Genomic DNA, 23,915 nt, shown 5'->3' on the forward strand with positions numbered 1-23,915 from the left:
ATATTCAATGGGATAGGCGATACTGTCATTTACATTAATAACTACATTCTGGAGCCAACGCCATTGCTGGGTCTGGGAGAGGGGCTCCCTTTTTCTCTATGCCTGAGGTAGCATAGCAAGATGTCTTCAGCTGCAGTATCATCTGTATCTACAAAGAGGAACCATGGTTTCTCTAATCTCCTAAAAGAGTCTTTGTGGCCATTTATAATGTGCAGTATTTGGGAATTCAGGACAAAACAAAGTTGGTTGTAACAATCGGCGAGCTGCCCTTCTGGACTTGGCAGGGCCCGATTGCGCATGTCTGCTGGTGCCTAGTGAGCAATGCCCTGTACTTGTGCATGCAGGTATAGAGTTTGGGACCAGTGTGTAGTGTGTGTGTGTGTGTGGGGGGGAGGGGGGGGGGCTTTAAATAGAGACTGACTTTGGGTGCTTCTGCTTGGCTGCCCACAGGACATTCATAGGAAACTACACCACTATGACTTACCATCCAATCCCTCATCTGTGGTTTATCCACTAGTAAATACATATTTATGATGTATTCCTGGCAACAAAAAAAAATCACTAACTCACAGTGGCACTGTAAACGGAGAGAAAAATATCATTGATACCCTAAGGCAGTCCCTTGTGTTCCGTTGTTTCATTTGACATACTGTAAATAACATAAACATAACGATGTCCTTCTTTACATTACTTTCAAATCATGTTTGTAAAAGCATCCCCATACAGAAAGATAAGATTGACAACTGAAGGTCCAACAAAAACTAATGGGGGTTTATTGTTATTCCCACTAGCAAGCCAAGTGCAATACAACAGCTCGAGCACTGTAATAAGAGACACACCCACACACCCCACCACACAAGAGCGCACACACTCACACACACACACACACAGTCTCTCATTCCCAGTGGACGTGGGTCAGATTTGAGGAGTGAGACAGCAGCAGTCCGGCAGAGGAGGTGTGTGTGTGTGTGTGTGTGTGTGTGTGTGTGTGTGTGTGTGTGTGTGTGTGTGTGTGTGTGTGTGTGTGTGTGTGTGTGTGTGTGTGTGTGTGTGTGTGTGTGTGTGTGTGTGTGTGTGTGTGTGTGTGTGTGTGTGTGTTGGGCTTTCAGTGCTGATTATGTTCTCCACAGTCCACAGACGGTCAGCACACACATGCCTCTCCATTATCAGCACTCTGGATCTCTGCAGCATGGAGGATGACAACTGCCTCTGGGCCACATGCCATAATCCATCTGTGGTCATAAAAGAAACCTTGGACGAGCAGCCTTTCTCTCTCTCTCCTATCAACACTGAAATCTCCAGGCCTTCCTACCCTAACTAACAGACTGGTTGTTGAGTCTGTTCAATTGAGTTTTCTGTCAGCTCCTAGAGGAGGACAAATGATAAAGCATGTCAGAGCCTGAGGGTGGATCTGGAGCTGTGGATGAGAATGTGAGTAACAGATGTGAATTAGTCCCCTATGTCACAACAGAATTACATCCTAGTGACAGTGACATAAAGGGCTGCCTGGTGTAGTGGACTCATTCATACATTTGGTCTCGTTTACATTTGGGCTCAGTTGGTAGAGCATGGTGCTTGCAACGCCAAGGCTGTGGGTTCAATTCCCATGGGGGACCAGTATGAAAATGTATGCAGTCACTAAAGTATGTTGCTCTGCATGACAGTATATGCTAAATTACTAAAATGTAAATGTACAGTGACATGGGGAGCTGTCTGGTGCAGTGGACTCATTCAAGAACAGGTGGGAAGAGTGATAGTGTAACTTCAACAGTACAGAGATAATTTGCCACAATAGCAGACCAATAGATTCATGTCCTCCCCCTCTTCATAAACACATACTCCCATTCCATCTCTCTCTCTCGTTCGCTCACACACACACACACACACTTCCAACCTGAGAAGAGCTCACTTGACCATCCCATTCTTGTCAATACAGAATGTTGGCCATAAAAACACTAAATGGACGATGTACTGGTGTGTAATTGAGCTCACTCAACCCCAGGAAATATATGAACTAAGCGCTTCTGCATATTTTATTTATAGGGCTCATTACTTATACATGCTGCTTCACACTTATGTGATTTTCACAGTCCTTTTGTGGGACAGTAGGCTAGTGTGATAAAAGTGAACTGAACTCAGAGCAACCCTTCTAATCAGTGAGGGTGAGTGGGAAGACGGATGCATGCTGTTTGATAAATGATGGATGGAAGGAAGGTCGTGGGGCATACAGTCCCAATCATGCAAAATGTGAGATTAGTGACCCAGTTTGCTCTGAGGGTGATAAAGGCTTTTAATTTTATTTGTGATAGCTGTGTAATAGCTCAATGTAATGTGTGTGTGATTGGGTACTACTCTACTATCTCTCAGTCCACATTCTGCCTATAGAAATGCTATGCCTGGGAGGAGCAGAGCCCAGCTCTGAGTCACAGCATCCTACTCCTCTTCACCATGTAGTGGGAGCTGAGAAAACCATGGGGCATGTTACACAGCGCTGGTGACCTTTTCACAAACCCAGAGCTGTACTGTAGGCAGGGAAAATCTGGCCTAGAAACTGGAGTTTAGTAAACTGACACTAGTGAGTCAGACTTGTGGGTTCCAATTATTTATTCATCTGTGAGTGAACCTACTATAGGTTACCACGGATGAATTGTCCCTTACAGTAAATTGTTGGTGTGATTTAAAAGGCACTGATGACATCGGTGATGTGATGCTGCACAGAGCAGCGGATTATGGCCAAGCCATCCCCACCGCCTCCATCCTTACCTTGTGCTGTTTCCACATGGCCGCTAAAGGTTTTACATCGTGACTCCCATGCTTGCCACCCTCCAGACACTTCATGCACACTGGAGTCTTGCAGTTGACGCAGTACATGCTAAAGTTCATCGTGTCATGGTCTGCACATGTTCCCTGTTTGCGTAAGGTGGCGGCGGGCATCTGCTGTCCTCCTGCAACTGGCGATTGGGTCGGTGGCACTAATCGATGTTTGGCCAGCTGTCCACGGGAAGGGTGGCATCGCTGCTGGCAAGGTGTGCAGTAAAACACGTCACACTGCTCGCACATCACAGTGGCATCGACAGGGTTGCGGTCACATAGCTGACATTTCACGTTGACAGAGCGGCTCTGTTGATACCGAGACACGATCGCCTCCAGTAGCCTGTTACGTGGAAAGCCCCTCAGCCCCCGCTCATCCAGAGAGACACTACGGTGACAGAGAGGACACGTTATGGAGCAGTGGCGGTGCACCAGAGTCGGAGGAAACACCCTCACCCCATTTGGAGACTTGAGGCACGGCGTGTATGATCCATAGCCGCTGTCCGTTTCACTATACATGCTCATTTTGTCCATATCCAAATAATCGTAGTCCGAGTTGGAGGCACGGCTATGCGGTGGTGTTTCACCTTCTGGGGTCTGTACAATGATATTTCGGGCGCACGCCAAACACACATTGTGCGAGCAAGGTAAAAGAATAGGATCCTTGAAAAGAGAACCGCAAACCGGGCATTTTAATTCTTCATCCATCATGTCTTCTATACAACGCTCCTTACACAGAACGCAAGAGCAGCAATCTATGAAAACAGACCAGCACTATTTGATACTGACAGCTCCCTTGCCCGTTTTACGCAGGCGCGCGCGAGTCGGAATTGTTGGCGTTGTAGTCCGAGTGGATCAGTTCTGCAACTGCAGCTTCACAATAAGAATTTCACGTTTATCAACAACAAAAAACTACAACCCCCTTAATCACAGTGAGAAGCCCCAACGTTTGTGAAAAATATGGTAATTGTAGGCTATTTACACCTCGGTGATACTAAATTTGTTATTAACCAGTAGGCTATCTTAAACCATATGGGTAGCAGACACACCTGCCTGCGCATTTAATAGGCTATTGAATGTGCAATGAATGTTGGTGGTGATTTCATTTCATTTAGATTTTCAACCTAACCATTTAATGAAATGCTGGATGCATATTCTGAAAATGTGGCACATTTTCCCAGAACGTTTCCCTTATCCTACTGATATGTAGGTCAAGTTATATCTATCCATGATTCACATGTTTTGCATATGCACCCATTGTCCTTGCCAAATTGGTTGGCATCCCTGTGAGCACACTGTCATTGAAATGTCCTGTCAGGCATAATTAACTAGTCAGGACAATGTGTTCCCTGGCCCTGATGTGTGCAATGCAGCAGGCTTGGAATAATTTACATCCATTGTGGCAGTTTATAAATCAATTGGTCTCAGATTATCTGAGATCCAGTCAAGGGGCTGTCATTTCAAGAGTATAATTGCTTCATACAATGGGAAAAACGCCACAACATGAACAATTGATAACTCATGCTTTGTATGACACAATCCCAAATTAGACTATCAAAAAATGTACTATAGGCTATCTTTGATTGAATGATTTTAAGATACATTTTTGATTCCAATGATAATATGGTAGCTGTCAAGACTGTATGCCAGAATTTCTTTCTCCCCAAAATTGTACCCTCTGTTATGTCTTTAGTATGTGAATTGAGTTTGTTACAACAATAATTGAAATATTTTGAATATCCAATCCATTATCCATTTAGAAAATCCTGAGACTTACTATGTGAATTTTGATGCCATGTTAGAAGACTATAATCAGTTATGATGGAAAACATTGAACATAAAACCCCTATTTTATCCAGAAATAACAAATGTTCTGAAAATCTTCACTAGGGATATGAAAAATATTGTATAAGAAGATTATAGTGTCAAAAAAAATCCCCTGCCCTCTTGATCTTTTTTTCCCCATCATAACACTCAATCGTAGGGTCAAAATCCTTTTTCACCATTTGGTTCAGTAATCCTTCGAATTTCCATTGTCTTGCAGAAAGTTAATCAAACAGTATATTAACAAATATTTTTTTCATTAATTGGACAAAATTGTTATAATGCATACACTTTTTATTTTGAGAGATAATTTGGGGGATACCATAGCGTTTTTCAGAAGCGCATTCATACAAATCAATAACATTCCTAAGTGCATTAAGTTAATACATGGCTTTATGAATCAGTCACCTTATTCCAGATAGCCTACTATTCGTAATGCTATTTCATCAAGCATAGGAAAAATAAGTGAAATTCTAAAATCACAAACTATATCGATGTCATTGTCTTCAACATCACATTCAACAGAAAGAATCATCACGGAATAGCCTGTACGACATAGCAGAATAAAGATTTCATCAGTTGTGGCCAAAGATTTGAAGTTCAACAGTGGCATCAATACAACAAAAAGTGCTGTTCACAACAGGTTATCATCCACCCACTAGACCTGAGACATAGTGCTATCAGGATTGACACGACTGGGCCGTGCACTTTTTCTCAAGTCCTGTAATTGCTTAGCAGGTTTCCCCACTCCTTCCTCAAACCTCTTTTCCACCACAGGGAGGACAGTATCGTGCAGGAAGGAGGCATTTTGGAGAATGAAGGCTTTCTTCTCTGCCTCCTGTTCACACCGCAGGCTGTAATCGACGTGCTGCACAGCCACAAGGATGATCTCCCTCAAGCTCTCCAGCAGGACCATGTGCAACTCTGGGAAGTAGAGCTTCAACCCCTCCTCCAGGAAAGCCATCATCTGTTTGGTGAAGGCCACGATGGTGTAGCTGAGGTTGACCCAGCAGTCGTCTCCTGTATACTGATTGAAGCTGCTCATGCCACAGCTGCGCATTTCCTCCTTCAGCTTGGTCAGAGCCTCTGGTGTCATTAGGTTCATCTTCCTCCACATCTCCTCAGAGTTTCGGTGCTTGGTGGCCTCAATGATGATCTCCTTGTAGCTCTGCAAGGCTGCCTTGATGTCTTTGACCAGGAGGGACTGCAGCGTGAAGGTGAGGTCCAGGCCGATTTCACTGAGCTGCTTGCAGTGCTCCTTGGCCACCTTGACACACTCAGCAGCAGTGGAGAGGTTCTCCTTACTGTCAAACACCTGCCCACTGAAGGCATCCACAAACGTCTTCATGGATGAGCGCGACCAGACCACAAATGCCGAATAGCAGCCTGTGTTACCGGCAAAGTCCATCTCAAACTCTTTGGCCGTCTCCAGCAGGCTAGTGAAGAAGATGTTGCAAAGCTTGTGTATGTAGAGCAGAGTAGCCCCCTCAATACGCAGCTGGCGGATGGCGGTCTGCACAGCAGCGGCTCGGTTCTTCAGGAAGAGCTCACAGGCCTTGGTGGACTGCCCCAGCCGGATTAACTGAGACACTGCCCGACGGGTTGCTTTGGGTCCCCCACGGAGGGAACGGTCAGGAGAGAGCTCAAACACCAGCACCTCCGTCAGCTGTCGGACACGCTCATCCACCTTCACCCTGAGATCCTTCACCCTCGTATTGACAGGCTGGTCCTTCAGGTACTCGTTCAGCTTGTCCAGGAGGTCCACGGCACCTTCAAAGTCCCGTTGGGCAATGCACACGTCCAGGTCCTCGGGAAGCTCCTGGATCCACTCCAATCCCAGATCCACTGCCTCCTCCGAGTCAAAAGGGTTGGTCTCTTCGTCATCAAAAGGGTTGGTCGAGACCAAGGCCTCTGGTCTCACAGGTGAATTGGGCAACTCTACCTCTTCCGTCTTATGTTTTTCCTGAGTCACTTTATTTTTCTTTGTCTCATCAAGGATCTCCAGCCACTCCTTTTTAATCTTGCTGTTCTCTGCCTGAAATATGCGGCTTTCGGGGAACATCAGGATTTTAAACATGTCCTTCATTGGGGGATGGTCTTTCACGTTAACGATTGCAAAGCTCTCCAGATCATACAGTGCATTGTATTTGTACTTCACTGTACCGTGGCGATTCGCTAACCAGGTGGCAATGAGAAGGCAATCATTCATCAGGAAGGCATGCACTTTTTGAAGTTGTGCCATGTTGTCCACATCATATTCAACCAGGTCGCCATTGTACACTAAATACCTGCCTGGGGTGTCCATAATGTTTTTGCACCCCTCTACTTTCTCAAGCAGTGTAGTCAGTGTTCTCTGTTTCACTTCCTCTGTCTCTTTGGGGAATGCTGCCAGCATCTCCTTTGCCGTTTCATCCTTATCTGTTGAGAGCAATGACTGGGTAATACTCTCCATGATACTCTTCTGCTCTGTCAAAATATGACTCAGTTGGTACATCTCACTCTCCAGGTACGAAATCTCTTTGGCAGTTTCGATGAACTGTCTGTAATTCTTGTAGACATTTTTCTTCAGGTTTTGAGCCGTTTCATCTGCTAGGGTCTGTATTTTTTGACGATGTTCCTGCAAATCTCTGTCGCCATCAGACTGTTGTGAGAGATGCTTGACATAATTTTGGGGGTCGAAATTAGCTGATTCCAATTGCTTGCGCAGTCTGTTCGCCTGGTCTGTCATCTCCAACGTTTTAAGGTATATTCTTCAGATTACAAACATGTGCTAGAACAATAATAATATACAGAAATAGGTGAGAACGACTACTGACCGGCTTGTTCTTTTTTGATTTTAGCAGCACAGTACTAACAGTCAGGAAGGGGGAAATAGGTTAACACCCAAAACGTCACGAGACGTCCGGCGACTAGGTGGCCAACAAAATGTGTATTATGGTCAAAGACTTTCGATTATAATGGCAAGATAATCGAGTGACCGCTCTAACAATCGAAACACATGTCGTTAAAGATGGAAGGCAGACAGAAGGTTGTGAGATCAAGTGTGACCATTATAGCCTATAAGAGGGCAGATACTCACGTCTCTTTGACCTCCATACAAAAATTCCTCACTTGGTCTTATTTTTGTGTACAGATTTAGGGCAGAGTAAACCCTCCCGCTTCTCCTTTTCCTCTCTGGTATGGTTTAAAAAATAAATGCATTGAATCATAAAATACATGGTGTGCTCAGTCATCGAAGTTGTATTGATATTGAGAGATCAAAATGACAGTCAATATTAGTTTGAACGTTTTCTTTTATTTCAGCGTAAGTGTTATGTAAAATCCCGAGTAAATGTTTAGTTGGACAACATTTATTCGCGAGTGCTACAGTAGTGTGTCATCACTAGTTACTTCAGCCACAATGTCATAAATCCCGCCTATTTCTACAATTTATTTTTCTTAAAATTTGATTTTAAAACTAAACATAACCTCAGCCACACTGCTAACCTTATGCCTAACATTAAATTAATGTCTGTAAAAAAAACGTTTTACAATAGAGCCATTTTGACTTTGTGGCTGTGGTAACTAGGGAAATCTCCGTGGAGGAACAACATATCCCAGAATTCCCAAAAGCACCGTAGACTGAAATTACACGTATTTTGAACAGGCGAGAATTTTATATAGTGTGTACTGTTATCTACCTAAAAATAACCAACATGAATCGATATTTAACTTAAGCAGGATATTGAGGTAAGCTTACGTAGATATAACAATAATATTTATCAGACCATGATGACAGTCATCTGAGGGTTGGTAAAGTTAAAGTAAAGCGCATTCATTAGCTAGTTAACGTTATAGGGCAACGATATTATAGTCAGTAACGTAAACTCGTACATCGCCTTGGTCCGTACATTTGCCTTTATTTTAGCGCCCCAAATACTTCCAGATGAACTGTAATGTCAATACCATTGTAAAGCACAATTTCTCCCCTTTCCAACATTATAAATTACATGACCTAAACGCTGCCCGTTTCTGCATAATTCAAGCAGGCAATGAGCCACGTCAGGTCTTTTTTTTAAAGGGCGGGTGGGGAAGCGAAACTAATGCGTGATAGTGAGAAGGAGAGATTTAATGTGGGAAAATAGCTTTTTTTCACTCGATCTGTCCAACTTATCGCCTCTAAAATGTAAATTAAACACTAAAGAGTTTATATAATGTGTCATTACATACCTATTTGAAGGTTTGTGTCGAATTTGAATCGGGTTTTTAGGGCGGTGCTAAAGTGATTTTAGAAGTAAACAGCGGCTTTGAGAATGATGATCGCAGGCAATGATGACGCAAAAAATGACTAGGTATCCCCCCTTACCCCCGGCATTGTCCATTTCTTGTTTTTAAACGATGAGAGAAGTGCTCCACCTGATGGAGAGAGATTGTAAGACAGAAATAGTTGCTTTATGCGTGCTGTACGTTACGACATGACACGTCACGATGTAACGGAGGGTCCGTTTTTTGAACTTTTCTCCAATACTATAGAACCATTACCATGTCGATCAACGCTTGAATAGAAACCTAGTTCACACCCCAGATTTTGAAGTCAACACAGTCGCTACAGTCCCATTCGTTTTCTTTGTAGCCTCGTTTGAATGTTGCGGTTGCGCACATTTGTACGGAATGGGGTGAGTTTACGTTACTACCAATCTAGCTCATCTATACTGAACAAAAATATAAACGCAACATGTAAAGTGTTGGTCCCATGTTTCATGAGCGGAAATAAAAGATCCCAGAAATTTTCCATATGCACAAAAATGTGTGAATTTTGTGCACGAATTTGTTTACATTCCTGATAGTGAGCATTTGTCCTTTGCCAAGTTAATCCATCCACCTGACAGGTGTATCAAGAAGCTGATTAAACAGCATGATTATTACACAGGTGCACCTCGTGCCGGGGACAACTCTAAAATGTGCTGTTTTGTCACACATTACAATGCCACAGACGTCTCAAGTTTTGAGGAAGCGTGCAATTGGCATGCTGACTGCAGGAATGTCCACCAGAGCTGTTGCCAGATAATTGAATGTACATTTTTCTACCATAAGACGCCTCCAATTTCGTTTTAGAGATTTTGGAAGTATGTCCAACCGGTCTCACAACCACAGACCACGTATATGGGGTTGTGTGGGCAAGCAGTTTGCTGATGTCAACATTGTGAACAAGAGTGCCCCATAGTGGTGGTGGGGTTATGGTATGGGCAGGCATTAGCTACGAACAACAAACACAATTGCATTTTATCTATGGCAATTTGAATGAGATACCGTGACAAGCTCCTGAAACCCATTGTCTTGCCATTCATCTTACGCCAGTACCTCATGTTTCAGCATAATAATGCACTTCCCCATGTTGCAAGAATCTGTACACAATTCCTGGAAGCTAAAAATGTCCCTGTTCTTCCATGTTCTGCGTACTTAACAGACATGTCACTCATTGAGCATGTTTAGGATGCTCTGGATCGACGTGTACAACAGCGTGTCCCAATTCCCAACAATATGTCAACTGGACTCCCGAGTGGTGCAGCGGTCTAAGGCACTGCATCTCAGTGCAAGAGGCGTCACTACAGTCTCTGGTTCGATTCCAGGCTGTATCACCTCCGGCCGTGATAGGGAGTTCCATAGGGTGGCACAGGTTTGGCCGGGGTAGGCCGTCATTGTAAATAAGAATTTGTTCTTAACTGACTTGCCTAGTTAAATAAAGGTTTTAAAAATCTATATAATATCCAGCAACTTCACACAGCCGATGAAGAGGAGTGGGACAACATTCCACAGGCCACAATCAACAGCCTGATCAACTCTATGCGAAGGAGATGTTTCGCGCTGCATGATGCAAATGGTGGTCAATACCAGGTACGGACTGGTTTTCTGATCCACACCCCCGACTCTTTTTTTTTAGGGTATCTGTGACCAACAGATGCATATCTGTAATTCCCAGTCATGTGAAATCCATAGATTAGGGCCTAATTAATTTATTTCAATTGACTGATTTCCTTTTATGAACTCTAACTCAGTAAAATCTTTGAATTTGTTGCATGTTGTGTTAATTTTTGTTCATTGTAGCTATCCATCTAACTTGAATTATCTTTTCAACACCAGTAGCTAGCTAGTTGAACATGGACAAAGATGTTGTGTTTGCCATTCAGCTGCAGGAGCAGTTTGACTTCGAGGCATCCTCATACACACCAACTGATGATAACTGTGGCCAAACCAGCAAAGAAATGGAAGTTGAGTCTAGCAGCAACGATGTCATTCCCTATTTACGTCCATCTTGACCCAAGTCCAGATGTGAGGGCAATGCTTCTAGAGTTCGATGACACGTTCTTCGGGGGAAAGCACAGTGGTGTGGAAGTCAAATGGAGCCCTTGAATAACACTGTAAGTCTGAACGATTCAATCATCTGATATGATAAATATGTCTATGATTATATCTCATACATTAGAATAATGGCTGCCCATCAACTGTCAGAATTTAAAGCATGTGGGAAATTTGGCTGTCATGGCTATAACTGGTCCATGTGAATGTTTTCCTGTGGTTAATTTTCCATTATTCAATACCTGTCTCTTTATACAATCTTCAATTGTAGGTATGCAGGTGTGTGTTCTTACGAAGGACGAGGTGGACTGTGTTCTATTCGACTCAGTGCGCCTTTACTGAAACTTAGACCCCGTTGAAATCTTGCACAGGTACTTTGACTAACAATCCTGAACCTTTTCAGATTGTTGGCAATTGTATAAGATACAGTTGAAGTCGGAAGTTTACATACACTTAGGTTGGAGTCATTAAAACTTGTTTTTCTACCTCTCCACAAATTTCTTGTTAACAAACTATAGTTTTGGCAAGTCGGTTAGGACATCTACTTCGTGCATGACACAAGTAATTTTTCCAACAATTGTTTACAGAAAGATTATTTCACTGTATCACAGTTCCAGTGGGTCAGAAGTTTACATGCACTAAGTTGACTGTGCCTTTAAACAGCTTGGAAAATTCCAGAGAATTATGTCATGGCTTTAGAAGCTTCTGATAGTCTAATTGACATAATTTGAGTCAATTGGAGGTGTACCTGGATGTATTTCAAGGTCTACCTTCAAACTCAGTGCCTCTTTGCTTGACATCATGGGAAAGTCAAAAGAAATCAGACGAGACCTCAGAAAACAATTGTAGACCTCCACAAGTCTGGTTCATCCTTGGGAGCAATTTCCAAACGCTTGAAGGTACCACATTCATCTGTACAAACAATAGTACGCAAATAGTACAGACGCGTTCTGTCTCCTAGAGATGAACGTACTTTGGTGTGAAAAGTGCATATCAATCCCAGAACAACAGCAAAGGACCTTGTGAAGATGCTGGTAGAAACAGGTACAAAAGTATCTATATCCACATTAAAACAAGTCCTATTTTGATATAACCTGAAAGGCCGCTCAGCAAGGAAGAAGCCACTGCTCCAAATCCACCATATAAAAGTCAGACTACAGTTTGCAACTGCACATAGGGACAAAGATCGTACTTTTTGGAGAAATGTCCTCTGGTCTGATGAAACAAAAATAGAACTGTTTGGCCATAATGACCATCGTTATGTTTGGAGGAAAAAGGGGGATGCTTGCAAGCAGAAGAACATCATCCCAACCGTGAAGCATGGGGGTGGCAGCATCATGTTGTGGGGGTGCTTTGCTGCAGGAGGGACTGGTGCACTTCACAAAATAGGTGGCATCATGAGGGATGCGGATTATGTGGATATATTGAAGCAACATCTCCAGACATCAGTCAGGAATTTAAAGCTTGGTCGCAAATGGGTCTTCTAAATGGACAATGACCCCAAGCAGACTTCCAAAGTTGTTGCAAAATGGCTTAAGGACAACAAAGTCAAGGTATTGGAATGGCCATCACAAAGCCCTGACCTCAATCCAATAGAAAATGTGTGGGCATAACGGAAAAAGCGTGTGCGAGCAAGGAGGCCTACATACCTGACTCAGTGACACCAGCTCCGTCAGGATGAATGAGCCAAAATTCATCCAACTTATTGTGGGAAGCTTGTGGAAGGCTACCCGAAATGTTTGACCCAAGTTAAACAATTTACAGGCAATGCTACCAAATACTAATTGAGTTTACGTGAACTTCTGTCCCACTGGGAATGTGATAAAATAAATAAAAGCTGAAATAAATAATTCTCTCTACTATTATTCTGACATTTCACATTCTTAAAATAAAGTGGTGATCATAACTGACCTAAGACAGGGAACTTTTACTTCGATTAAATGTCAGGTATTGTGAAAAACTGAGTTTAAATGTATTTGGCTAAGGTCTATGTAAACTTCCGACTTCAACTGTATAACGTAAGCAAAGTAGCTGATGTAATTTCTTCAGTATAGCATAACATGGAAATACCCTGTTATTCCAGACACTTCTGCATGAGATGATCCATCCTCTTCATGACTTAGAACAACAGAGGTCATGATGGGCATGGACCTGAGTTCTGCAAGCACATGGAAAGAATCAACCAAGCCGCTGGAACTAAAATCACAGTAAGTTATGCTCGGTGTCCCATCAATGTCAACTGTCAGTGTACTTTGTGTTAATATGTCTCTGAATCAACTGTGTTCCACCAGGTCTATCACACTTTCCATGATGAAGTGGATCTCTACCGTCAGTACTGGTGGCGGTGTGATGGGCCCTGTCAGACTCGTAAGCCCTACTTTGGATATGTGAAGAGGGTAATGAACCGTGCCCCCTCAGCCCAAGACGCATTGTGGGGGGATCACCTACGCTCCTGTGGGGGCACCTATACAAAGGTCAAGGAGCCAGGGGGTTATGGAAAGAAACTAAAAAAGACAGACAACAGCCAAGGCAAGACAGACATCAGCAAAGACAAGAAGCCTACAGACAAGCCCACAAGCAAGTGCAAGGCTTCCAGCACATCTACTGCAGGTAATACATGTATTTTAATCGTCTAATGAGTGCTGAGAGCAGTAATATTATTTGCAATTCAAAATATGGCTTTGTGAATGTGTCTTCGTGAATCTATGAACCCTATGTTTTGGTCTCAGGCTCTGGATTACAGGATATAAGGAATATCATTCCATTCAGTGACAAAGGTTTTTTGCTTGGAGGGAGTTCACAGCCACCATCATCAACTCAAAAACCTCTTGTCAACAGTCCCACAAAACCTCTCACTACTCCTTTGTCTCCCAGACTTGTACTGTCCTCCAGCTCAGGCAACAGCTAAGGGAATCAACTCGCCTGAACGGCCAGGTCTGATTATCCCACAGAAGAAGGGAAGCACCACAACCTACATAGCAGGGGGAGCCCATGGTCCCTTCAGAGGACAGAAACCACCAAAAATGTCAGCAAATCCAAGGCATTTTTAAACATCAATGGTTCACATGCTAGGGTTTACAAACCCAACAGCACTGTGACCAAGCCACATAGTGACTCCTCAGATGCTTTAAAGACCAAACAAAGTTTTGTCCAAGGCCTTGTTAACGCCAGTGGCTGGAAGTCTGGAAGTGCAGCTAGTACTAGTACCTCCACTGTCTCAAAACCAGCAGCTGAGAACAAAAGTGCATCTTCATCTGTGGGTGGTTTGAACTTTGGAAAACCAGCCAAAAACGGCCATTTCCTCAGATACCAGACAACTGGACAGCCATCGCTCTGGTGTTCCGGCCGCATCAAAACCCGGGTCCCCCGAGCCTCACCATTCCAACTATTTCGAAGGCCCTGAAAAGCCTAGTAGAGTCAACATTCCAGTTTCTAGGAAGAGGCCTTGGGAAGGTTGCACTTCTGCTCACATCTTTGACCATCAACGTCTAGGTGTACAACGGAGGACAAAGCAGCCCCTTCTGCAGTTCAGAACAGCACTGCCATCTCTGCAAGCCTTAATGTGTCCGTCAGTGGCCCAGTATGCCAAGCCAAGGTGCAAGAGTCAATAATCAATGCACATTTAGATTCCTGTCTCTCGTGAGAACGGAAACGTGAGCTGAAAGCCCAGCAACCATTTTATATGGCAAAACTTTTAACAAGTCTCAGCATAGGTGAAGTTTTAGAGTTTGTTTTCTTGAATTCAAAGCTGATTTTGCTTATAAGTTTAAATGTAATTTCTATCTCATGTAGGACTGCTGTAAGAGATACAGGTTTGAAGTTTTCCAGTTTGACTTTTGCTTGCATCTACTATGTCTTGTAGCCCATTGTTCAATTGTGAAATTCTACCTCAAACTATCCAAATGTTTTAGCGTTGGAAATGTCCTCTCTTAGGAAGAATTGATTTCATTGGTACCACTTCTACTTGATGGCTTGATGTTGCTATGACATAGGCAATTGATATAGTTGCTGCGGTCTTGAATTTGGAATATGTCTGTCTGGTATGCTGATCTGGCATTATAACATTTCACACATGCTTGCTATTCACTGGTATGAATTTTATTTAAACAATCAAATGTTCTTACAATACCCTAAGTATCTTCTGGCTGAATGTGCCTTTTCATAGTCCTCCTCAATGTCTGACTACAATGGCAGACTAATGGAAATCAATAAGAGTCTCAAGTACCATTTCATCATATCACTAAACTAATTAAATTGACTGAAAAATTACATCATTCTCGGACACATATACTTCAATACCCATACATGCTCAGATGCTTTTGAATAGATTTCCTGCCTCCCCAAGGGTGTAGACCAACGACGAGAAATGTCTGTTGATTCACTTTCAAAGAGTGCAGGATGGTTTTATGAGGACGTAACTAGACGGGCCAAGAGAGCAATGACAGTTTCCGTAAAGACAAACTTATTGTGCAATTTAATACCGATAGTGCTCTTTTCAAGTACAGTACTATTTGAGTCTGTGGTCTCACATGCATCAAGGAATGTTTTTCCTAGAATAAAACCAAGGAATATGTTATTTAGGGAAGGAAAGTGCAGGGGCAGTGGAGTGAGCTAAATGTCATAGAAGAGAGGAAGGCAGCAGAGTTCAAGGAGTCAAAGACCAACAATAAGACTGGCAGCTGTGTCACAACTTCTGCTCCTCCTGACCTGCAAGATACTGAGAACAACCCAGACAATTAGCACAATGACAAATATGTAGCATATTATGGATTTTAGGAAGAAAACAGACAAAAGAGCAGTGCTAAAATTAGTTGCACCCTGTTATCTCTAGCCTGTATTTAATGTTTCGTCAGTGGTAAACTGACAATCCTTTCAGCTTGAGTGCCGTGAAAAGGCACCAGCACTCATGTTGATTATGAAGGCTGTATGGGGTAGTCACTAACTGTCCTTGTCTTGACTACACAATTTAAAAACGAATTTTGAGTTCATTTCAACTCATATTGATGCAATGCCAATTCATATAAAATAATATGTTTTAAGTGAGGGAATACATGCATTTGTTTGTTTTTCACATTTAAAATTACTTATGTCAGTTGTTGAGACCTTGCTTTTTCAATGACATCTGACATTTTTTAGGCCACATGTGCCTCTGGGGGTTGGGCTTCATCTCTTTGTTGAGGGTCTGTTGTTAGTGAAGAAGGACCATGGATGGAAAGCCCACCATCTGTCATTCATACTGACACCTTTGTTCTGCAGACACATACTTGTCATGATGACCTCACCCACCCTCAGTTTGCATGTTGTACTATTCTCAGTCAATGGTATTCATGTTGCACATGTCAAGTTTGTTTCTTTTCTAAGTGTTCCTTTATCCTAAAGAAAATAAGCTTGAGAACTTTGATATTTGATAAAATGTTGAATGATGGCTATTTGGTGGTGGCTCATTAAAACTGTCTTCATAATAAATCATTCCACATAATGTAGAGCTGTGATTTACTTCAGGAATAATGCTGCGCTAGTCGGAACTAAGAAAGTCGAACATTTCCGACTTGCTAACTGGTTGAATGCGGCACGTGTAACTACAACCAGTTTGTAAATCGTACTTTTCCAGGTTTCCTAATTTCCGAGTAGCACTTGAACGCGGCATACACCACATGGATTAGATAGGAGGGTCACTCGAACGAACGAAAAACACTCTGGTATTAGGTTATGAATATTCAACCTCCCTTTCCTGTCCGTCACTGCGGGTAACGCCCAATCAGCCTCGAACTGTGTTAAAGGGACAGGAAGTGCGAGTTAGCCAGAGCTCGAAAGGAGAAGATTACGGCTGTCTGGTGTCAACGACTGTTGCATGTTGTTTGTCGGAGATGTGCTTTTCATTCCCGAATGTGGTGATTTATAACGACTAAAACGTATTAAAACTGAAAGTATTATATTTGTTTGAGTAAAAAAAGGTTTAACGATGAACGGTAAATCTGCGAATGGCACAGCGGGCGGAACACTGGCCTCCATTGAGGGGCTACCCCCACTGCCAAAGAGCCTAAGCGGCTTGCTGAATTCAAGCGGCGGGTCTTGGAGAGAGATGGAGAGGATGTATGCAAAGAAAACCATGATCCAAGACGACCTTAGCCGTGGGCGAAACAATTCCGACAATCTGCTTGCAAATAAACCGGCCAACCTTGATGCGGCTTTAGCACTCCTCCGAAAAGAAATGGTAAGAAGTGAAGGGGAGGTGAACAATTTATGATCGCAAACAGAATCGTGGGGGGGTTCCTTTTTATGAGGTGAAATGAGAGTAACAGCTGTTCTGACAGAATCAAGAAATCACTCCGTTACTGTTAATTACTTCATGGTCTAATTAGTATCCTGGCTCTTATGGTCGGCGTTAACATGTAAACCAACAATTTTACACTGGCAGTTTCCAATGTATGTGTGATAACATTTGCAACGTTAGCTAGTAACGGTGCCACAACAACAATGAAACATTTATACATTGTTGCTTGTAGAATTTCATAGCCTACATTCATACCATGCAAGCTCTGCCAGTTTGGTTTCATTTGAAAGCCTACACAATCTATACTCCATTGACTTGTGTGAAGATGTTGCAGTAGGAGTATCTTTTTGAAAGCTTACAAATCAAACTCTTTCAGCCTCACTGTAGGCCTATCCTCCGATGGGATTAATATTTGAACCCATAAAATATTTCTGCTTAATTGGAGAGAAAAAATTCTAGTTAAAGGCATGAAGCACCTCTGCCAATGTTTGTCTAATTGCTAACGGTTAGGCATAAGTATAGTATCAAGCACCTGTTTGGGAGATCTTAAAATAATTCAGGTCATTTTTATCTTTCCAGGTGGGATTGCGTCAGCAGGATATGTCGTTGCTGTGTCAGCTCTGGTCCCTCCATGAGTCAATCCAAGAGTACAAAGGCAGTTGCCAGGATCTCAGCGCCGGGCATGGGATAGAGAATGGCTACTTTGACGAAGATGATGAATACTACCAGGAGACCAGCACAACACCAACTGATCAACCGGAGGGAAGTGAGGCGACATCTCCCAAAAATGGGACAAGCAAGGACTCCTGGCTACAAGACTCTTTCCACATCACCATTTGAGTGACCCAAGAGCTGAGCTGTTTGCTCCTAAGCTTGACTCTACACGTTTGAGGCAATACGCTTTTTATAAAGAGCTGTGCCATGCATTGAGTTTTGCTGGCTTATAGTCCTTTTTCAGCAGACTTTTTTTTCATAAATATATACAAAAGTTAATTATTTATTATAAATGTTTTTTCCCTTATTACTATGGACATTTAGAGTTTTCTATGATTGGGTTGTGTGTACTTCCAAGCTCCTTGTCATCTTCACAATGTTTACAGGATTGAAATCCCAGACACTGGGACAGTCTTGATAAACAAAATGGATGGGATTCCTGTCCTTGCAATCAGGGGAGGAAATCAACTTTTAGATGGCATGTAGTGGCAGCTGTGACTGGTTTGTGTTGCCACGGCTGGAGAAAAGTATAAAATGCTGGAAATTGCTTACTTCTGGAAGGGTTTAAAAAAACAGGGGTAAGTAAGCATGTGCTTCTCAAAGCCCAGTCTATGGTGTGCAGACGCCAGACTGTGCTTCCTTTCATAATGTGCTGTGGCTCCATACTTTTTCAGTTAATAGTTCTTCAATGAGACTGGGAAGTCTGCATTGTTGAATTAAGTACAGTTGCTTCCATAAACCTTGTTTTCAATTAACTCAATACAGGGTACCCATTACGAAGTCAAAGTATGTTGACCCCACTAGGACATGCATTTAGTGCACGTATGGCAATGTTGACTATAGTCTCCCATAGCCAACTGACCCGATCTTGAGTTTCTATGCGCACTCAACATTTAGTTCCATAGACCGCATCAAAATTATTTAAGCTAGAAATGCATTCTTTAACTTTGACAATTTTGTGTGTAAACTGGTCCACAATTCATGTGCTTGTGGTACGTAAACCAAAGAGTATATTTGATGCTCGTTTGCTGAAATGTATTGGGTTTTAGGATTGATAGTGTAAAATGCAATGCTCTTCCTGATGCATCTAGTCTGTTTACTCTCCGAACAATATATCAAGAATGTTTTGTAATACTGGTGGTTGATCTGTTATGTATGTTTTCTTCACTGATTTAATGCAATTGAACAATATACACACCAGAGGATGATTGGAGGTCATAAACAGCATGCTTTCAAAATGGGGAGTTGAAAGAAAATGTTCACGGTACCTTCTATGCCTCAATGTGAGTGATCATGTACTGAATTTTCTACCTCCAGCTAAACTGTAAATGTGTATTACCGCCACCAGCCGCAAATTGAAAATCTGTATTTAAACAGAATACTTAAAAAAAATCTCCATTTAGTGCCTTTTTAGGTCTCAGACCTTGGCTATTGTTGTCTGTCCCTTCAACTCACAGCACTTTTCTCAACCTGGTCATGTCTTTTTGACAGTCTCATGGTAAACATGTTGTGCACTGCATACAGCATACTGTAACTCCAGTTACTTGTTCAATTCCCACCTAAAAGGAAACCTCTTATGTTCACCAGTGTCAATAATCCAAATATGAAATGTACACTTTTTCATGTGGCAATGGATATCGTCTTGATTTCATCCAATCAGAAAGCTGTGTTCTTGTACCACAGTTCATCTCAAGTTGTTGCCCCTGAATCCAAATCTACAGACCTAAAGGAATCAATATAGGCCTCAAGCCAAGAAAATTAAACATTGATTTCAGTCTGGTGTCAAGGTGGATGAATCTGTCATCAAATGAATAATATATTAATTTCATCTATGAATCTGGAGGATTGACAAATATATTGTGTTCCCTCAGATACAAAACTCAGTGTATTTGAAGGGTGTGTTTTGTATCAATCCATTCCTCATGTTTGTTATTTTTCAGTGAATGACCATACTACTGTTTTTGGAAGATTGTTATTATGCTCTCATGTGATAGCTATACTTATGGATTTAATAAAATGACTTGATACTCTATGTGTGTTATTCCTGCATGAAACTCATTCAATGAGGCAACTGAACACAACTGTCTACTTTAGCTCTAAAATTAGCTTTGGCTTTACAGGTCAGCACTCACCACTTTTATAGTGTATTGATCACCCTTAGATCATTGCACTTCTTGAGAGTGAATTTAAATAGTTTAGTTTTATAGCTGCCATAGAGACATCCTTTGTGTTTTGGAGATTGTTCACTACAATGTATGCTGTTCATTTTAAAAATGTATCTCTTATTCAAAAGAGGCATCCCTGAAGTTGCTATATAACTTACATTTAACTAGAGATCTAAACTCAGCAAAAAAAGAAGTTTCTCTTTTTCAGGACCCTGTCTTTCAAAGATAATTTGTAAAAATACAAATAACTTCACAGATCTTCATTGTAAAGAGTTTAAACACTGTTTCCCATAATTGTTCAATGAACCATAAACAATTAATGAACATGAACCTGTGGAACGGTCGTTAAGACACTAACAGGTTACAGATGGTAGGCAATTAAAGTCACAGTTATGAAAACTTAGGACACTAAAGAGGCCTTTCTACGGACTCTGAAAAACACCAAAGAAAGATGCCCAGGGTCCCTGATCATCTGCGGGAACGTGCCTTAGGCATGATGCAAGGAGACATGAGGACTGCAGATGTGGCCAGGGCAATAAATTGCAGTGTCCGTACTGTGAGATTTCTAAGACAGCGCTACAGGGAGACAGGACGGACAGCTGATCGTCCTCGCAGTGGCAGACCACGTGTAACAACACCTGCACAGGATCGGTACATCCGAACATCACACCTGCGGGACAGGTACAGGATGGCAACAACAACTGCCAGAGTTACACCAGGAACGCATAATCCCTTCATCAGTGCTCAGACTGTCCGCAATAAGCTGAAAGAGGCTGGACTGAGTGCTTGTAGGCCTGTTGTAAGGCAAGTCCTCACAAGACATCACCGGCAATAACGTCGCCTATGGGCACAAACCCACCGTCGCTGGACCAGACAGGACTGGCAAAAAGTGCTCTTCACTGATGAGTCGCGGTTTTGTCTCACAAGGGGTGATGGTCGGATTTGCGTTTATCGTCGAAGGAATGAGCGTTACACCGAGGCCTGTACTCTGGAGCGGGGTCGATTTGGAGGTGGACGGTCAGTCATGGTCTGGAGTGGTGTGTCACAGCATCATCGGACTGAGCTTGTTGTCATTGCAGGCAATCTCAACGCTGTGCATTACAGGGAAGACATCTTCCTCTCTCATGTGATACCCTTCCTGCAGGCTCATCCTGACATGAACCTCCAGCATGATAATGCCACCAGCCATACTGCTCGTTCTGTGCGTGATTTCCTGCAAGACAGGAATGTCAGTGTTCTGCCATGGCCAGCGAAGAGCCCGGATCTCAATCCCATTGAGCACATCTGGGACCTGTTGGATCAGAGAGTGAGGGCTAAGGCCATTTCCCCCCAAAATGTCCGGAACCTTGCAGGTGCCTTGGTGGAAGAGTGGGGTAACATCTCACAGCAAGATTAGGCAAATCTGGTGCAGTCCATGAGGAGGAGAATCACTGCAGTACTTAATGCTGGTGGACACACTAGATACTGACTGTTACTTTTGATTTTGACCCCCCCTTTGTTCAGGGACACATTATTCAATTTTTGTTAGTCACATGTCTGTGGAACTTGTTCAGTTTATGTCTCAGTTGTTGAATCTTGTTATGTTCATACAAATATTTACACATGTTAAGTTTGCTGAAAATAAACGCAGTTGACAGTGAGAGGACGTTTCTTTTTTTGCTGAGTTTATATGTTCAGCTGAAGGTAACATTGTTATTATCTCATACTGAAAACTGAGAAGCAAAGCTTCTGGAATTTGCAGTTTAGGTGAAGTAGAAAGCTATTGCACAATATGGCTATGTAAGTGTTTTCTTATCAGGTCAAGGCTCTGTAGACAAATCATGTGATCAACACTGGTGGACCCTCAGACAGTTACCCTGTTACTGTATCTTCTCACAGACAGACAGCAACGGTCAACAATCGTTACAGTGGGGCAAAAAAGTATTTAGTCAGCCACCAATTGTGCAAGTTCTCCCACTTAAAAAGATGAGAGAGGCCTGTAATTTTCATCATAGGTACACTTCAACTATGACAGACAAAATGAGATTTTTTTCTCCAGAAAATCACATTGTAGGATTTTTAATGAATTTATTTGCAAATTATGGTGGAAAATAAGTATTTGGTCACCTATAAACAAGCAAGATTTCTGGCTCTCACAGACCTGTAACTTCTTCTTTAAGAGGCTCCTCTGTCCTCCACTCATTACCTGTATTAATGGCACCTGTTTGAACTTGTTATCAGTATAAAAGACACCTGTCCACAACCTCAAACAGTCACACTCCAAACTCCACTATGGCCAAGACCAAAGAGCTGTCAAAGGACACCAGAAACAAAATTGTAGACCTGCACCAGGCTGGGAAGACTGAATCTGCAATAGGTAAGCAGCTTGGTTTGAAGAAATCAACTGTGGGAGCAATTATTAGGAAATGGAAGACATACAAGACCACTGATAATCTCCCACGATCTGGGGCTCCACGCAAGATCTCACCCCGTGGGGTCAAAATGATCACAAGAACGGTCAGCAAAAATCCCAGAACCACACGGGGGGACCTAGTGAATGACCTGCAGAGAGCTAGGACCAAAGTAACAAAGCCTACCATCAGTAACACACTACGCCGCCAGGGACTCAAATCCTGCAGTGCCAGACGTGTCCCCCTGCTTAAGCCAGTACATGTCCAGGCCCGTCTGAAGTTTGCTAGAGAGCATTTGGATGATCCAGAAGAAGATTGGGAGAATGTCATATGGTCAGATGAAACCAAAATATAACTTTTTGGTAAAAACTGAACTCGTCGTGTTTGGAAGACAAAGAATGCTGAGTTGCATCCAAAGAACACCATACCTACTGTGAAGCATGGGGGGTGGAAACATCATGCCTTGGGGCTGTTTTTCTGCAAAGGGACCAGGACGACTGATCCGTGTAAAGTAAAGAATGAATGGGGCCATGTATTGTGAGATTTTGAGTGAAAACCTCCTTCCATCAGCAAGGGCATTGAAGATGAAACGTGGCTGGGTCTTTCAGCATGACAATGATCCCAAACACACCGCCCGGGCAACGAAGGAGTGGCTTCGTAAGAAGCATTTCAAGGTCCTGGAGTGGCCTAGCCAGTCTCCAGATCTCAACCCCATAGAAAATCTTTGGAGGGAGTTGAAAGTCCGTGTTGCCCAGCAACAGCCCCAAAACATCACTGCTCTAGAGGAGATCTGCATGGAGGAATGGGCCAAAATACCAGCAACAGTGTGTGAAAACCTTATGAAGACTTACAGAAAACGTTTGACCTCTGTCATTGCCAACAAAGGGTACATAACAAAGTATTGAGAAACTTTTGTTATTGACCAAATTCTTATTTTCTACCATAATTTGCAAATAAATTAATAAAAAATCCTACAATGTGATTTTCTGGAGAAAAAAAATCTAATTTTGTCTGTCATAGTTGAAGTGTACCTATGATAAAAATTACAGGCCTCTCTCATCTATTTAAGTGGGAGAACTTGCACAATTGGTGGCTGACTAAATACTTTTTTGCCCCACTGTATATAGCAACCAACCCGGCTGGGCAGCTAAAATTAAGGCAGATCTGAATGAATCTCCTCTTCACACACTCAAACTTCATACACCAGCGTGTGTCCCTTAGAGTACAATATGAGCTACTTGTATTTAAAGGAGAAGTGGGGGTAAATATTGACTAGCATCAAGTGCCCTTTTGGCAGTGGTGGAAAAAGTACCCAATTTTCCTACTTGAGTAAAAGTAAAGATACCCTAATTGAAAATGACTCAAGTAAAAGTGAAAGTCACCCAGTAAAATCCTACTTGA

The 23,915-nt window shown here is 42.5% G+C and overlaps 3 protein-coding genes and 1 pseudogene across 5 annotated transcripts in view; 2 read left to right on the forward strand and 2 right to left on the reverse strand.

Moving 5' to 3' along the window:
- The window catches only part of LOC129817476 (E3 ubiquitin-protein ligase TRIM9-like), a 27,287-nt gene extending 23,621 nt beyond the window's left edge, over positions 1 to 3,666 (reverse strand). The window contains exon 1 of one of the 3 annotated variants that reach the window (XM_055872748.1): positions 2,764 to 3,662. In XM_055872748.1, coding sequence (XP_055728723.1) covers positions 2,764 to 3,522 — 759 coding nt within the window. In that variant the 5' untranslated portion in view covers positions 3,523 to 3,662. Of the gene's footprint in view, positions 1 to 2,763 lie in introns of all 3 variants that reach the window. The other 2 variants (XM_055872749.1, XM_055872750.1) reach the window with 2 other exon arrangements.
- A 1,242-nt stretch (positions 3,667 to 4,908) lies between these two features.
- exoc8 (exocyst complex component 8) lies at positions 4,909 to 7,561 on the reverse strand. Its single transcript, XM_055872753.1, has one exon. The coding sequence runs from the start codon at positions 7,361 to 7,363 to the stop codon at positions 5,294 to 5,296; it is 2,070 nt and encodes a 689-aa protein (XP_055728728.1). The 5' UTR covers positions 7,364 to 7,561; the 3' UTR covers positions 4,909 to 5,293.
- A 541-nt stretch (positions 7,562 to 8,102) lies between these two features.
- LOC129817480 (DNA-dependent metalloprotease SPRTN-like) lies at positions 8,103 to 16,450 on the forward strand (annotated as a pseudogene).
- Positions 16,451 to 16,733: 283 nt separating this feature from the next.
- fam89a (family with sequence similarity 89 member A) lies at positions 16,734 to 19,989 on the forward strand. The gene is made up of 2 exons (XM_055872754.1): positions 16,734 to 17,185; positions 17,825 to 19,989. The coding sequence occupies exons 1-2, from the start codon at positions 16,934 to 16,936 to the stop codon at positions 18,083 to 18,085; spliced, it is 513 nt and encodes a 170-aa protein (XP_055728729.1). The 5' UTR covers positions 16,734 to 16,933; the 3' UTR covers positions 18,086 to 19,989.
- Positions 19,990 to 23,915: the final 3,926 nt, after the last annotated feature.

The sequence above is a fragment of the Salvelinus fontinalis genome, chromosome 20 (assembly GCF_029448725.1).
Source record: "Salvelinus fontinalis isolate EN_2023a chromosome 20, ASM2944872v1, whole genome shotgun sequence".
NCBI classification, from domain to species: Eukaryota; Metazoa; Chordata; class Actinopteri; order Salmoniformes; family Salmonidae; genus Salvelinus; species Salvelinus fontinalis.

Excerpts from the sequence above, each read along its gene's own strand:
- exoc8 (XM_055872753.1), bottom strand. The coding sequence starts at position 7,363 with ATGACAGACCAGGCGAACAGACTGCGCAAGCAATTGGAATCAGCTAAT.
- fam89a (XM_055872754.1), top strand. The coding sequence starts at position 16,934 with ATGAACGGTAAATCTGCGAATGGCACAGCGGGCGGAACACTGGCCTCC. Across the intron at positions 17,186-17,824 it reads CACTCCTCCGAAAAGAAATG|GTGGGATTGCGTCAGCAGGA; the intron begins GTAAGAAGTGAA and ends TTATCTTTCCAG.